At 44.5% G+C, this 17,330-nt stretch overlaps 1 protein-coding gene across 2 annotated transcripts in view; it reads left to right on the forward strand.

Moving 5' to 3' along the window:
- Positions 1-338: 338 nt before the first annotated feature.
- Positions 339-17,330, forward strand: part of PLPP1 (phospholipid phosphatase 1) — a 55,730-nt gene continuing 38,738 nt past the window's right edge. Inside the window, exon 1 of one of the 2 annotated variants that reach the window (XM_053448050.1) lies at positions 339-677. In XM_053448050.1, coding sequence (XP_053304025.1) covers positions 620-677 — 58 coding nt within the window. In that variant the 5' untranslated portion in view covers positions 339-619. The remainder of the gene's footprint in view (positions 678-17,330) is intronic. The other variant, XM_053448051.1, reaches the window with a different exon arrangement.

Raw genomic sequence — 17,330 nt, forward strand, 5'->3', positions numbered from 1 at the left:
CGCAGCCAACCTTAAAGCGACTTCCTCGATGCAGGAAACCCACGTGCAAACAAGGAATGCCTCTGCCTTACCTGACGTCATCGCGTGACGCTCGGAACACTGTCCTTTGCACAAGGCTGACTTTGCATCGTTTCCCCCTCCCTAGTCCCGCCCCTACACAGACTAAACCACTCCCACGGCTGTTATCGACGTCATCAGGAGACGCCCCACTGCATTCACTATTTGGCGTCTCCAAGGTCACGCCTCGCTGTGTGTGGGGCCTTCAATGGATGCTCGCCTGGGCCCGGTGTGTAGGAGGGGCTTCAAACACATGCAACCCACCCTCCTCCTCCCAGTTCCAGCCCAGTAACAAAACACCAGCAGCCCTTGCCCCATCCACAGGCAGCTGGGAACCGGTTGCACCAGCGTTTGGTAATCGCTGTTCCCATTTTCCCGTGACGAGTTGATCGGTGTATTATGTCACAGTGAGGGCTACCCCGGTAGGGACTGCAGCCACTGACACCCGGCACGCATCGCCGTCCCTCTGCTGTGTGGATTCCGTGTTTCTTGCAGTGAGTGGCACTCGCCGTGACAGCTCCTCACAGTTACCGGTGCGGAAGAAACCACCCGGGAGGTCGCGATGTTTGATAAAAGCAGAATCCCCTTCGTGGTGCTGGATGTAGTGTGCGTGATACTCGGTAGGTGACTATGGCTTGCTGGCATGCAGCCTTGCGTGTTCCCCTGTAGGTTCCCCGGGGTGCCCGTTTCCTGCCGTTTCTGCCGGGCATGCCTCTGCTAGCGACTGTAGCGCATCTTGGGCTTTGCATGGTTTCCCTTCTCCTATTAACTCTTATGACAGCTTCTTCTTCGCTGCCTGGTAACGGCGACCTGATTTATCACAAGTCTTGCTGCCTGTTTAACACTTTGCGTGCCATTGGGGGTATTGAAGCTCATCAGCCTGGCACTCAAAGGGTTAAACTAATTAAACACAGTACAAGTCACATTAGGAATGGGGGTTGTAACAATTTACATCATGGTCAATTACCTGTTTATCATTTAGCACCATTTATCGTTTGTGCATATTATGTAGCTATGAACCTCATTAGTGGTTATTTGATACATAGTCTATTAGCCTGTTAGTGTTTCGGTGTACTATGATATGCAAAATTTTGGAACTCCATTCCCTGGCATTCTAACGGTTAAATATTGGAACGGTAGTCACGCGCTGCTCTTTAGGTGAAATGGTTAATGTGCGCCGGTTTCTGCGCTCTGGATTAGCGCTTTAATGGCCGATCTGTTGTATATTCTGGGTGTGTTGGCTGTTTTGGGCGAGCAGGATGGTCTTTCCGTTCCTGGCGCAGCGACTCGTCGTGATGCTGCAGTGCGAAAATAGAAAGTTTGATTTATATATTTGATAATCCATTTTGGTGGCAAAGCCTTAAATTCATTCCCTTTTTGCCTTTTCAACTTTTTTTTTTTTCCGTAACTATTTTTTGGAATTGGCATTGGTTGCCTTTTAATATACTTTTTTTTTGTTGTTGTTATTTTAACTCTTGAGTGACAAGGGTATGATGTGTACTTTGTCAATCCTCTTGCCTGTTAAACGGTTAACAGCTTTCTGTTGCCACTTTTGTCTTTTTTTTTTATTTCTTCACTCAACACCGTAACAATCTCATGCTTAATAAATAAAAGGTAATTTATAGGAGGGATTCATGGGCGTCTTTATCCTAAGGCGAGAAGCGAGCACCGTCTGTCTCATGGAAATCATGTGCCATATTGTGGGATTGTGTTTTCTGTCCTAGCAGAAGCCGTAGATATGATACCCTTTGGTGATATCTCATATTACCCGGGACTGCTGGGTTATATCCAGCATGCTGCTCCGCAGTATAATACAAATAATTCACTTTATCTCCCCTTTTATTATACTGTGAACTGTGAAGCTCAAAGTACATCTGTTAGTGGTTAATAAATACAAATATACAAATATACCGTGGAAAAGTTTGTTTGCAGATGGATGTGATGGTGAGTCACTAGCAGCGGGAGAAGGTGCTTGTGAATACATGAGTGCCTACTCGCTGCACTGTAGGGATCAGGCTCTGTATTGTGTGGTCTCTGGTGAGTGAACAAGTAGTAGTCTCTACAGAGATGCTTTGATGATAGGGCTGGTCCTTCCATATCGGTGACTTAAGGCAGGTGTTTAGGGCAAGTTGCAGGAAGGAAGGGGCGCTTCCTAAGGGGCTGGCGACCTTGGGTGGTCGGGATGCTGCAGTAATAGCAGGTTACAGGTTGCTTAAGTGTGTGCTGTGATGAAAAAATATTACAGCTGTAGTATTGCACAATACACATATGGAGCAACGGAAGGAGAACATTCATAACATGAGACCTTAACAGGGAACACGGATCCAGTGAATGCAGCACAGTGTGTCTCTAAGCTCTGTGCGATACTTCTATATGAACGTTTGTAAAGTTCTAGAGCGAGCATACGTTCTAAAGCATCGTCAAGCAAATAAAACAAGAATTCTGCCACTTTGAGACAGACCTGTCTTTCTGTCCATTGGTTGACATTTGCCTTTTTAGTACGTATATAGTCCTGTATAGGTTATAAAGACTTGATTAAGCAAATGGTGGCATATCTGGCTAAACCAGGCAAGCCTGAAAACCACATGAAATCTGATGGGTATGGTGCATAAAACCACCTGGCAATGAAAGGGTTGATACAAAGCAATTCATAGATTAAATTACAGAGTAAAAATTGTTTTAAAAAAAAAAAAAATCCTTCAGGTAATTTCAAGTGCCAGGGCTGGGGGTTTGTACGCTGCAATTAGACCTAGAAATAACGCGTGGGAAGGTAGCACGGCTGTATTGAGCAGAACGAAGGCATTCAGGGGGCTGCTTGTCACCCAAGTATAAGAGTCACATGGTATGGCGATGGCAGACACGGTAACGCGGTGCCATCCTGTACTGATTTAACCGCCATAAAGCAGCATTATCATTATTTATTGCTCTATAATTCGCCATCGTATACCGCAGCAGTGTTTTATCTACTTTATCTACCAACAGTCTGATTAAGAGAAACTCCTTTCATCCACTCCGTGTCTGGTAATGTTTATTAGGGATCACATTGTATCATTTTTGTTTCACAATATCTTGTGTTGTTTGGTAAATATTTGGTGTTTATTTCTGTTTACTGTAAAACTCATCTGTCTTCTATAAAAGGCAAAGCTGGAGCCTGCGGCTAATACTGTGAGCCCTGCTTTATGATGCGGTGTATGAGCGCAAAGCATCGGCCGGGAGTGATGGCGTGTATATTCAAGATTACAAAGAAAAGACAATGCTGCCAATGTTCTTTTTCCAGTGTCATATATAATATAATATAATATAATACACACACGACTTATACAGATAAACCTAAGTGCATTATGTACTGGTAAACATGATACAATGGAGTTGTATATGTAAAAGGTTCTTTCAATCTGTGCCAAGGGGGGCACCCTTATATTGAACAGTGTATATCTTTGCACGTCCTCAGGTAGTAGACGAGTTCAGGGATTCTTGTTTAAATGTTTCAAGTTTGGATGCTGATAACTATAGTGCTTTTTAGAAGCTTCCGCATATTATGTTTCCTTCTTCCTTATTAGTTCTGTAAGGTAATTACTCACTCGATGTTCTAGGGATGACACGTGCGCAAGAACAGCCGCTAATATACAGTAAGGGAATTTAACCATGTATAGGATAGATATATGGCTTTAGGAAATATGGGCAGACTAGATGGGGCGAGAGGTTCTTATCGCCCGTCGGATTCCGTGTGTGTCTGTGTTAAGATTTGGGGAATTTCTGCATAATAATGTTTAATGTGTTTGAATGTATTGGTTATCGGGGGAATTGCTGTGAACGTTTACCTGGAAGAATCTTTCTCGATTTGTATCTGCGTTAAATTATGTGAAACTGGTCTGTTACTGGGGTCTCGTGCAGCACTAACAGTAATATTGCCAAAACACATCAGATTATTTCACTCTATAGCATTCAGCTGTGTATTCTTTTTCTGGATTGAAGGTCGGCTTTTTGGGAACATTATTATTTTTTTAATTTTTTTTTGGGAGGGTGACGCCTTTTAATTAAAAGCAATGCCTCTGAGGTTTTGCACCTGTTTGCCACCTAAATATTTAAACAGTTGATGCCATATGCAGAGCCTTAAGGAAGAATAGAAAGGTGGTTTGCTGCAGGATTTACAGCACGCCGCTAATAAATGATGCATTGTGATATAATAATCAGGGAGTGTATATGGGTGGGTGATGGGGATACTACACATCCTATTGCTCTTTGCCCCTTTTGTCAGAATATGGAGATGAGCCATGAAGCTGTGGCCCCTCCACTTGCACCCAGTTCGGTAGGAGCAGGTAAGAGTATAAAACACTTGTCAAGGAGGGAAACACACGTAATCGTCACCCACATGCTTTTTTTCTATAGAAGACGCCTACGTGTTATTGCATCACCAAAGAGATGCATGCAATTTTGTTTTCTGCATTGGGTGCTTGCCTTGTTACATGACCCTCGGCAAAAAAGGAGTTAAGTTTTGCAAAGCATCCAGGGAACAATGATCTTCCAAATTCAGGGAACTGGACACAGAGCTCACTCTTGGCAGCTGCCTTCAGAATGCTGTCATTATTATTTTCTTGTGGAGCTGAAAGCCAGCCCTGGTCCACGGGACTCAGCGCGGTGTCTCGGGAGAACCGACCATCGAGAGCAATGTTTGTTGGAAATGTACGCAATGGTTTAAAGTGCGAATGGTTACAATGATTCAGTAAACTGACTGTTTCATCATATCTACAGGGGGCGAGGGGGCTCTGAAGCCAATTCACAGATCCTCTCGCTTCCTAAAGCACAGTATAAAGTCCTTTTGTTGGGTGACATTTAAAAGCTGCAGGAAAAAAAACTGAATTGACATCACCGTTTAGTAAATTCAGCCGATGAAATGAATGGACTCTATTCGTTGGGTATAAGCTGGTTGGGCCCCAAGGCACGCAATCGTTTTAGATAATGGATATTTTTTGTTATCGGGAGAAGTGAGCTTTGAAGGGAGAGAGCGAACCAAGAATAAGCAATCAATGATTTTCTTAATTGATTTCTCCATTAGTCTGAAGTATCAGCTCATTAATGGCTGCTCTGTCAAGGGCAGGAAAGCTGATATTGATTCATTCTGCACTTGAACCGTTGCAGATGATGGCCTGCCATTTAACTATTTTTCTGCCCTTCTGGCCCTCAAAGTGTCCCCAATGTAAATTGTCTTTGCCAGCGTTACATTCAGTGAGTAGACTGCAACTCCCATCATCTCAGCCGCTGTCTGGCACTGCAGAAATTGAGTGCATTTTTTTCTTTTCGGGTTTGCGTCTGTGATGCTTTTTTTATAATTCACCCAAATATCTCTCTGCATCCATCCGAGGTCCTTAAAGCTCATGTAACGTTACTTTTTTTTCTATGTTGGCCAACAAAAGGTGCTAAAGACACCATAACCCCCCCCACCCGTAACAGATCTCCAAATGAGTTATCTTTTTAACTGCTCGCTCACACTGATCAACCGCTGAAAAGGTGAGACAAGTGGCCTGAAATGCGTGTTAATAGGTTTCAGGGTAACACGAGTTATTTCCTCTTTAAAAGCCTCAAGTGTTCTGTTTAGTAGATTGCTAAAGCCGTGTTATGCTATTGAAGCTGGCCCGATCTGTGTTTAGTTTGTGTATCTGTATGGCTTTCTAGTCACATCCTGACTCCACTGTGTGCTCAGAGCTGATCATTGAGACGTTCATTCAAAAATCTGGCGTAAGGTATGAGTATTCTGTGCTAAAGAGTACTTAAAGCTATGGGGGTTCCATCTGGTTAAATATGGTGTTTGTTTGTTTGTTTTTTGGTAAAAGTCCCATAGATGGCAGTTTTTTTTATAATTTAAGGAGAAAATGACATTTTGTTTAAAATGGGTACAAGGAAATCATGGCTTCTTGACTAAGATCAATTGAGTACCTGTGGCGAGGGGGAAAGCTTGTTCTTCTGGCCATAAAGTCTGGAGTGCTTGAAGCCCCAAGGTGTTTTGGTTGTTTCGTTTTTGTCCTCCTGCAGTTCCTTGGCACATTTTATCCTTTACTAGCGTCAGCCTGTTTAGGGTAAGTGTGCGCTAAGAAGAATATTATACCAGCCAGCGACGTGTCCCAGACCAGGCAGTCCCCTTATTATAACACTGAGGGGTGATCAAATCTGCAACAGCTAAAGAGCTACAGGGAGGGTAACCATGCGCAGTAACATTAATTTTAAATAAACAATATATATATATGCAGATTGATGGCCTAATATATAGTAGAATGTGCTCTGCTCTATGGCATTGAAGGCTGAGACTGAAAAGGTTTATAGGAAGCAGCGCATGCAGAAGGCAGACTTTCTGGGCTTTGTTTACTAAACTGTGTTATGTACATACCTGAGAACTTTCAGGATTTTTGGGGTCTGAGCCGTTCTTTGTGTTACTGACCACCACTACCTGCAGTGCTTCACTCCAAAATGTGGGAGAACACACGGAGATCATTTAATGTAATCATCAAATTCATAACCCCGGGAAGCACTTTATAAGGGGTGGTCAGCAACATGTAACCGTTAGCGGTGTCCTGGAAGAAATGCCCCGTATTGGGGTCCAGGTGATAGTCCGACAGGTGGCTCCACAAATCTTTGAATTTCTTCTCTAACAAATGTCCTCCGTGTTTTATCGGATCGCAGCATTCTCTAGAAGGTCACAGTAGTGCCATATTTTAGTGAAAGATATAATGGCGCCCAGACTGTTATGGTTGATGGCTCCTTAGTCTTTGTGATACCGTGTGTATAGAGCAAACTCTCTATAACCAGGTGTGTTTAACATGGCTTTTGAGGACGTTTGGTTACAATTGTTTTTGCTGTTGATAATTCTGAGCCGTAAATGACTTCTTCCACAAATGCTTCTAATTCTAGTTTGTAATTGTAGAAGAGTCTAAGGCAATGCCAAGAACTGCATTTCCATAGATTTGCATGCTTTGCGTTGCCGGGTTCAGGAGTTTTGTGTGTACAGAGGTGGCTTTTGGGTGTCAGCGTTGGCTTTTTCCGGCTGTCCTTGGATAAACGGGTGTATAATTTGTTTTGATTTAGTGCGCGGGATGGTCCTGCGGCCTCTGACACCAGACCGGGTGAAGCTTGCTAATCAGACAAAGGCCTTCTATAATCCCAGGGGCCTCCTTTACATGCTTTGTGTAGTGGGGGGAAATAAAACCTCCTGCCGCCATTTGCCTATTGTTCAGAACTGAAAGGGAGGAAGCAATCGTATTTCTCCTGTCTCTTTCATGGTTCTGTCTCAGCAGAAACTCAACGGTCTCTTGCATGGCAAATACACAACAGTCTTAGATGGAAGGCCGCTATTGTGTTCTCACAGCGATGTAACAGAGCCATGGAGAATAACACGGATCCGCATTGCTACTGATCCATTGTACAGCGCTACGGAACATGATGGCGCTATATAAAGGAATAAATAATAATAATGTGTTGGTTATGTGAGCCATCGGTGCGTGATAGGAGGATTTACAGGGATAAAAGGATTTTTAAGGCTATCCACCTGATCTGTATGGGCTATTTGTGATGTATCTTTATATGGGAAACACGGTTAATATTTTTTCAACATTATTTGGGGCGGAGCTAGCCGCGGGACAAGATGGTCGTGTAGTCTCCCTGCTCTCCCAACTAGCCCAACCTAAGCGACTGTTTAAGCGACACCATCTGCCTGTCTTCACCCCATCTCTCGGTCCAGTGCCGCAGTATGCCCGGGGGCACCCGCAAATCGGCTAAAAAGTCATCGGTGCCGGTCATTTTCCAGAGGAAACCAGCCTCGTCTGCTCTTCCCGCTCTCTCGCCATCTGCGCATTCGGGCCTACTTGACGACATGGCTGCGGAGGCGGCGTGCTCCAAGCAGGATATTGCGGATATTAAAAACCTGGTTCTGACTGTAAAGCAGGACATTATCGATCAAATCCGGAGCGAACTTAAAGACCTGAGGAGGGACATTTCTGACATTGGTCATCGTACGGATACGCTTGAACGCACGCACACGTCCATTTTGCAGGAGCAACACACAATGAAGTCAGACATTACCTCCCTACAACAAGAGCTTCAACTCTTACACGACGCCCAGGAGGATCTCGAAAACAGATCGAGACGAGACAACATTCGGATCCGAGGTGTCCCGGAAACTTACCTGGACGTGGATGAGGTGCTGTCCATCCTCTTCAAGCAGCTTCTACCTGCCACACCGCTAGACCAGATCGTCGTTGAGCGTGCTCACAGGGCCCTACGCGCTAAACCCGCTTCTCAAGGTAAACCGAGGGACATTATTGTCAAATTCCGCGACTATCACATCAAAGAGGCGCTCATGAAAGAGGCCCGTTCCACCACTCCGAACCTCGGTAATCTGGAAGTGCAGTTTTTTTCGGACTTATCTCCCAAGACCCTGCTTCGCCGTAGGGAATTCAAGCCTATCACCGACCACCTTAGAGCTCAGGGCGTACCGTACAGATGGCGGTTCCCTTTTGCCCTCCAGGCTACGAATCGTGACAGGAGCGTCACTATCAGATCGTTCTCTGCTGCTGCCACGCTGCTTCGTGAGCTGGACTTACCTCCTTTACCTGCCGACCGACGGAGACACCGTCTAGTGGAGACCCTTGCTGCTCCGGGAGCTTGGTCAGAGGTACCTGTTTCACGCGCCGATCGAGACGCCCCGAGCGTTGTTGCTGAGCCTGCGGACAACATGCCGTGACTTGCCTCGTCGATTCGGTTCCGGACCACTTCCCGTGCCACGGTGCCCTGCGGTCTGACTTTTTGCGGCTCCGGCTGATTTGGCCACCTATCCGGGGTGGACCACACCGCGGACTTCTCGGTGAGCCCTCACCTGCCGCCGTTGATGACCGTGGCCTGGGACAGCTAAGTTTCCTGTCGCACTATCCGCATCGGTTTCTTTTTTGTTGCAGTCTGTTTTGCTTATTATTTCGTTGCGTTTCGCGTCGTCAGTGGGTTTACCCCGAGATTGTAGCCCAACAATGTTTCCCTTAACCGCCGTAGGGCACTCGTTCCCTGGTTGTGCTGCCCTTTATTAGCTGGGGTAGACTGTGGTTCTCCCTTATCACTTGGGCTGTTGGGGGACCGTTGACTTCCCGTGACTGGTTAATTCCCCCTGTTGACCTGTGGGGTCGTTCTATTGCCTGACGGTTACTGTTCCCGACACTGTGTTGGAGATCAGTGACATTCGTTGTCAGGTGGTAGCCTCAATATACAAATGTTGTTTATTTTGTACCTCTTGTTTCTCTATTCTTTATTCTCTATTCTGGCTTTTTCTTTCTCTGCTATACCCTTTTCCTTTTCTTATGTTTTCTACTGGGAGATGATGCTCACACCCCCTGAGGTCGTGCTATTTGATTATTTGGCCCTTTTACCGGTGGCGTCCCTATATCTTCCTGATGCCTAGACAGATCAAGATTATCTCGCATAATGTCAGAGGTCTCAACACTCCACATAAGAGGAGGTTGGCGTTCCGATACTACCAGCACCATCACTGTGATATAGTTATGCTGCAGGAAACGCATCTCCGTAAATCCTTTATTCCGTCATATTGGCATAGGTCCTTCGGGTCACATTACCACGCTACACACCCAAGGCAAAAAAAGAATGGAGTTAGTATCTTCTTGCGCAGTTCTCTGGAATTTCAGCTCACCGAGACTCTCTCGGATAAGTGGGGCCGTTTTCTCTTATTGATCGGGACCCTCCATAATCACCCCACGGCGCTTTTGAATGTTTACGCACCCTCCACGAGTGATGCTGCATTTTATAACCGTCTATCTGACATCCTATTGCCCTATCGCTCCCACCGAATCATAGTGGGGGGCGATTTCAACTCCATATGGGACCCATTCCTGGATAGAAAGGGGTCTCGTACCACGCAGACATCATCCCCTAACACAAAACATCTTAGAGACTTTGCTCGGACTTCGGCACTGGTTGATATTTGGAGACTGTTACACCCTCACACGCTGGACTTTTCCTTTTTCTCCAGTCCCCACAATTCATACTCTCGTATAGATTTTGTTTTCCTGAGTCAGAATGTGGTCACCACTGGCATATCGTCCTCGATACATCCCATTACGTGGTCTGACCACGGCGCGGTGGAATGTTCGATTGTACTTACCGACGCGGTTTCTTCTCGGGGCTCGTGGAGGTTGGATGAGTTTTTGTTGTCCGATCCATCGGTGGTGGAGGAGATTCAACGAGACCTTCGGGAATATTTTCGTTTTAATGAATCGCCTGAGGTGGACCCTACTCTGGTTTGGTCGGCCCATAAAGCTTTCATCCGCGGTTCTTTTCTCAAGATAGCGGCGCGCCGTAGACGTTTGAGACAACTCGAGATGAAGTCGCTCACAGACAAACTGTCCCTCCTGGAAGCACAACATAAACGGACCCTGAGTGACTCGACGTTGCGAGACATCATACAGACACGAGGTGAACTGAATCTGTTACATAGTAGAGCAACGCTTCATTCCCTCAACCTCACTAAACAGAACTTTTTTGAGCATGCTAACAAACCGAGCAAGATGTTGGCGCGCCGCTTGCGGTCCCAGAGGAAATCCCAGAACATATCCAAAATTGTTGACAGACATCAGAAATCTTGGGTGAATCCAGTTGACATTGCGGAACAATTTGCAGCCTACTACAAGTCCTTATATGACGGTAACAAAGCTCCCATCAATGCGATTGATAACTCTCATATTGCTAACTTTCTTGATTCGATTCCGCTCCCACGTCTGGCCACGGATCATGCCTCTCTTCTAAGCAGCACTATCACGGAAGATGAGCTCAACCGCGCACTTTCTTCCACCAAAGCCTCTAAAGCTCCGGGTCCTGATGGTCTGCCAGGCATGTACTATAAGAAGTTTTCGGGGGAACTGAACCCCAGGCTGCTCACCCTTTTTAATGGCTTTCTGGACGGTCGGCCGATCCCACAGGAGATGCTCACTGCTAGGATCATAGTAATTCATAAGGAAGGGAAAGATCCAGCTAACTGTGGGAGTTATCGCCCCATCTCCCTTATCAACGCAGACACGAAACTGTTTGCGAAAATATTGGCGACGAGACTGAGCTCTATTATCTCGACCTTAATCCATCCAGACCAGGTCGGCTTTATTCCCCAAAGGGAGGCTCCAGATAACATCAGGAGAACACTGGATTTGATCGAGGTGGCGCTTTCGACTAACCAACCGACGATGCTCCTTGCGTTGGATGCCGAAAAGGCGTTCGATCGCATTGATTGGCATTATATGTGGGAGGTGCTGCAGTCGTTTGGATTTGGGGGTCGCTTTCTTAGGGGGATCCAGGCATTGTACAACTCTCCAATGGCAACGATTGCCCTCATGGGATGCGAGTCGCTACCGTTCCAGGTTCTTAATGGCACTAGACAGGGCTGTCCACTCTCGCCCCTTTTGTTTGCCATCTGCCTCGAGCCCCTGGCTATTGCAATACGGTCTAACCCTGATGTGCACGGGGTGGAGTTACATGGCCAGCAATACAAATTGAGCCTGTTCGCGGATGATATCCTCCTCACAGTGTCTGATCCGCTCGTTTCGCTACCTAATTTGTATTCTACATTACGCAAGTTCTCGGCGATCTCAGGCTACAAGATCAATGATGCTAAATGTGAGGCCTTAAATATCAACCTGGGGGACCGCGTCTTACACTCCATCACTGCTAACTTCAAGTTCACGTGGAGACCCACGTCGCTCACATACTTAGGGATCAAGCTCACCAGTTCCCCTACGACGCTATACCAAGCAAATTACCCGCCTTTATTGACCTCGTTACGCACGGAGATTTCACAGTGGTCTGCATATCCAATCTCCTGGCTTGGGAAGATCTGTGCCATCAAAATGACCGTCTTGCCCAAGCTGCTCTATTTATTTCGCACCTTACCTATCCCCATCCGCAAATCTGAGTTGGACTCCTTCCAATCCTTCGTCTTTCGGTTCATATGGAACTCTAAAAGGGCCAGGATTAATCGCCGTACGTTGTTTATGCCCAAGCGTAAGGGGGGACTTAGTGTACCCAATTTTTACCTTTATTATCTAGCGGCCAGGGTTTCACAACTGGAATCCTGGTCTCTCCCGGAAGGCACTCTCCCTTGGGTAGACATTGAACGGAGTTTTGTTCCGCATCGTCAACTTCAGCACATTCTGTGGATGGATGTCTCGGATCTCCCTACCGTTTCCTCGTTATCAGCGATGCGGTCTTCTCTCATTGTCTGGGGGAAGTGTCGCTCTACCCTGCGCCTCTCGGATGCAGCATCCCCTTTGACTCCCTTATTTTACAATCCAGCTTTCCCGGCAGGACTGGATCCGCGGTCCTTCCAGTGGTGGACAGACAGGGGCATAGTGAGATTGGGCCAACTGGTTCATCAGCAGAAGGTCAAGTCGTTTGCGATGCTGCGCGAATCGCTACAGATCCCGTCCTCCGAGATGTTTCGCTATCTCCAGATTAGACATTTCCTGCTTACATGTCTGTCCAAACGTCGCCTGGTAGCAGCTACTAAGTTTGAGAAACGCTTCCTCGAGGGCAAGCGTTTACGTCAGGCTGTTTCTACACACTACGAACACTTTCTCACGGCAACGCACTGTGATCCACCTTCATACAGACACCGTTGGCACCTAGCCCTGAACAAGGACTACTCACCTGAAACATGGGACGCGGCGGCCTCCACTATCCATAAACTTACGGCTTGCACACTAATCAAGGAGAGACTTTTCAAGGTTATAGCGTATTGGTATCTTTCTCCGCTGCGCCTGTCCCATATCTTCCAGTCCGCTGACAACACCTGCTTTCGGGGATGTGGTGTCCCAGGTACATACTTACATGCGTGGTGGGAGTGTGCATCGATTTCTTCACTGTGGCTGACCTCTTTCCACCAACTCTCTCGAGCCCTAGACCTTACGCTTACCGGTACACCGGAGGTCGCCTTATTGGTGATGGACGCCGCGGAACCGGGACTATCGGTCCACAACCACAACCTTATCCATCGCATCTGCGCCACAGTGAAGCTTGCAATAGCGCGGAAATGGAGGGGGCCTCCACCGACTGCAGCTGACGTACAATCCGCTATATGGGATCTCATTGTTATGGAGCAACTTACGGCCAAATTGAGGAACGAGGTGCCCAAATTTAACGCTGTGTGGGGCCCGTGGCTCGCTGTACATACGGATATTACTACCCAGTCGTCCTTACTCCACCTCTAACTGACCACGTATCCTGCTGGAGTTGTCATCCCCTTCTCTTTGTCTCTCCTACCTCTCTTTTCTTGTCTCCCGCCTTTGGGTTCTTCTTCCCCTTTTCCTGTGATTTCCTCTTTTTCTCTTCTTTTCCTTTATATTATACAAAATGGAAAACCTCTGTTTGGCTTGATACTAGATCTTCCAAGTTTGGGCTATTGTACACATGGGTGCTTTGTTATTGTGTGACATTCATGATCCAGTAACATTGTAAAGGATTGCTATGCTCTTGTTCACATTTTTAAGACCGTTACTGTGACGCTTCTTTGTTGTATGGTTTTATGCCTTTATTTGTACTGCCCTTTTAACAGAGGCTAATAAAAACTGATTTAAAAAAAAAAAAAAAAAAAATATTTTTTCAACATTATTTAAACCTTTTAAAACCATTATTTAAGCATTTATTAAACCTTACAGTTTTCTGTAATATAAATGAGTATTCCGTGTCCTGTTACCCAATAGCTGTCTGGGACAATTAAGGACACGCACTCGTTGTACAGTATGTTCATTTATTTAAAAACGTTATAAAAGTGTGTATCCGTATGTATATGTATCTGTTTGGAAGCATATCCTAAACTCTGCTATGGGGAAGAAAAACTGAGAGCCTTCATTGTACTTTGGGAATGGAAAAGAAAATGCGTTTTTTTTTTTTTGTTTGTTTTTTTTAAAGACCCTAAATACTAGGAAGATCTAAAATATATTTAACTGGGATCCTGGCTGTCTGGAAATAGAAGCGCAGGGTCATCCGGGGCCAGATTTATTTAAGTCCGTCCTCGTGAGCTGGCTGCTTAGAGCGGACCTGAAAATGGCTACTGTCCTACATCATAGGGTAAGGTGGGTATTCTGCGGCTTTTCTGTCTCCCGTGACGAGGCCCATAACTTCTATACGGTGTTACGTGGAAAAGTTGTAGGGCTCAGTGGGTTGGCTCTTCAAAACTGGTTAGTAAAGGGAATGAGTTAATCCTGACGCTGACTTCACCCGTGAATAAACTCCAGGGACTTTGGGGTATAAGTGGGGTGATCGCATTGCCCAATTTTTCCCAGGAAACAAGTTCCAGATACTGTCCGTAATCGCGGGGAGCAGCGGCACACCAGGGAGCCTGATGGCAAAGTGATCTGCCCTGGGCTTGGGACCACAGGGGCTTCTAGCCAACCCCTGACCTACTCTACTAAGACCTGGTTAGACTACTCTGAATACCCCTAGCCTGGGGTAATATGCGGTAACGTGAATCTGTTTCGAAGTCACGCCGTTCTCTCGGGTTATAAACGCTTAATAGATGCTTTCAAAACTTTTTGTTTTCTTTCATTCCTTGTTAGGCAAGTTTTGCAGCCCGAGAGAACAGGAGAGCGAAGCACATTGGTAAATATAGCCGGGGTGTATCTCGATAATTGTTTTTAAGTGGTACTTTTTATACCAAGTGCAATTACAGGGATCTGGTTTGTAACGTACTGAGGCTGGTTGTTTATTAAACATGGCTAACACCCATGTGCTATGTTATTATACTTGGTTGTGTATTACTGTTTGTGGCAATCGTTGTCAAATGTTCATCAGCTGACAAAATATAGCGCTCAGAAAATATTTGTACACGTTATAGGAACTGAGAGCAGGATCCTTTGTACAAGAATCATGTGCTTTGTATTAGAGTAAGAATAATTCCCCTATACATTGTGCTCGCCACTTGCCAGACAACAATATGGCTTCCTCGGTGTGCCGGGTGAGCCCAGAATATATATATATATATATATATATATATATATATATATATATATATATATATATATATATATATATATATATATATATATATATATATATATATATATATATAATTTTTTTTTGTACATTTATACTTTTTTAGATTTTATTTTTATTATATAAGTTGTTAATGTGTTTGTATAGTGTACAGGTTCTCTTAAAAAAGCCTTAATTTGGTAGTCCAGTGATTCTTTTTTTTTTTTGGTGACCGCATAGAGGGATTCGTAGGATTTTGGTGCATTCCTACCCCGTCCCATATTTTAGACTGTGCTTTTCTGCAGTGTATGAATTTCTTCCCCATACGCTGAATGAATAAAACTACTTTTACACTTTTTTTAAACTATGGCGTTTAATGTTTTATTTATTCTGTCTGAGAAAACAGAATCAGCAGACGGTAAATACTGGTTGCAGTAAAGGCGCTCTGCACACATTATTATGCGTGGCATGCACATGCATAATAAACGCACGGTATATTATTACGCTTATTACATGTACTTACCGTTCTCAAAATGTACCTTCATGTATTCAGCCTGAAAAGGTTGCAGTCAGAAAGTGCGAAAAATATATTGGAATACAATATATATTTATGTCAAGCTTTCCAGTGTCTACTAACGTCTTTCATTAAAATCCTGTGTATCCTTATATGTTACATATATATATATATATATATATATATATATATATATATATATATATATATATATATATATATATATATATATATATATATATATATATATATATATATATATATATATATTTTTTTTTATTTTTTTTTTTTTACTGTATATAGGGAATAATGCCAAATGTAACTAAATTACATTTAATTACAAATGTAATTAAATCACATGCGAGGCTCACCACAAAGCAGACATAGACTGTTCTATACAGGAAATAAGTTAAAGATCGAGAACTGCAAGGTTATTATTTCGTGTCCGGCCAATAAAAGGAAATAAAATGGGACTTTTCTGATATAATACAAGCGGTTTGATTTTATTTTGCAGCTTGTTCCTTTGAGCACGCTGTCTCCGCTGTGGCGGAATGGGTAGCATGCATGGCAGGGGAAGACCAGCGCCCAAGCTGGTTGGGTAACTAACAATTTAGAAAAATTTGAACCATAAAAAAAATAATTGCATCCTTACTAGCAGGGTTTAGAATAATTCTAAGAAAGTGATAACACTTAGGGCCCCGATTTGTCTCTTGTGCCCCGTTTGTTTAACTCTGCGTGTAACTAAGTGTCTCAGCGCCATTGTTTACAAGACCTAAACCTTTCCGAGGAAATGGAGATTTCTATGAGATGTTATCGCATGCGATGGGACACATTATAATACTTCTATTATTAATTCATAATTTTGATATCCAATTTCCTTGGATCTCCATATATCTTCCTCATCCAGAACTATGTTAAAGCGTTTTATTTATTTAGAATATTTTTGCCTTACTATATTGGAGCCCTTCTCCTCGGGCTTACGTTAGATAGTGGCAGTTTGCTGAAGGTAATATTACCCGTGGACCGAAAGCTCATGTAGTTGGAAATGCGTTGCAGAAAGCTTTCCCGTCCTGTGGAACCGCGTCAACAAAGAATGAATATTAAGGTACTTTGGAGCACTTTAGCATGTATTCTTCACATGTAGAAGTGGAGAAGTTGCAGCACTCTGCCCCTACACGCTGCGCGACTGGCAACCAGTCAGTGGCCAGAAAGCAGAATAAAATGTATGGGAGCGATTTCTTGGTATTTATTTAAGGGGGAGAGGGGTGCTCGTTAGATCAATACGGTGAGGCAAGATTATTTTTACGTGGCAGGGCAAGTTGAAGGGCCTGGCTTTCATAAGTGTCCAGAAGAGTTCACAATATCTAGCTAAGCATATATTGAGCATACAATACAATTTACCAATCTTTTGATGATTCTTCTTCTTCTGCTTCACCTTGAAAAGGGGTAACTATGTTTTACAGCGGACACTGGTGCCACTTATGGGTGAGGTCCATTAGCATAATGACCACGCTATGTTATCTTATTGTAGTCTCCCTTTGTTCAAAGGAACGGCACAATGTTTACAGGTCTCCGTGTAACAGCGGTGATTCCTTGGTTATTTATAATGCATGGACCATCCAGTGTTTACTATTTGCAGCAAAGAACCAAACCGAAATGGATTTTCTACGAATTGCCTGGCACTATATAATATTTAGGAACCAAACATGACGTAGGTAGCCAAGCCTGTTATGCACGCCTAGGTGTTGTCGGC

This window comes from Spea bombifrons, chromosome 1, assembly GCF_027358695.1.
Source record: "Spea bombifrons isolate aSpeBom1 chromosome 1, aSpeBom1.2.pri, whole genome shotgun sequence".
Taxonomy (NCBI): Eukaryota; Metazoa; Chordata; class Amphibia; order Anura; family Pelobatidae; genus Spea; species Spea bombifrons.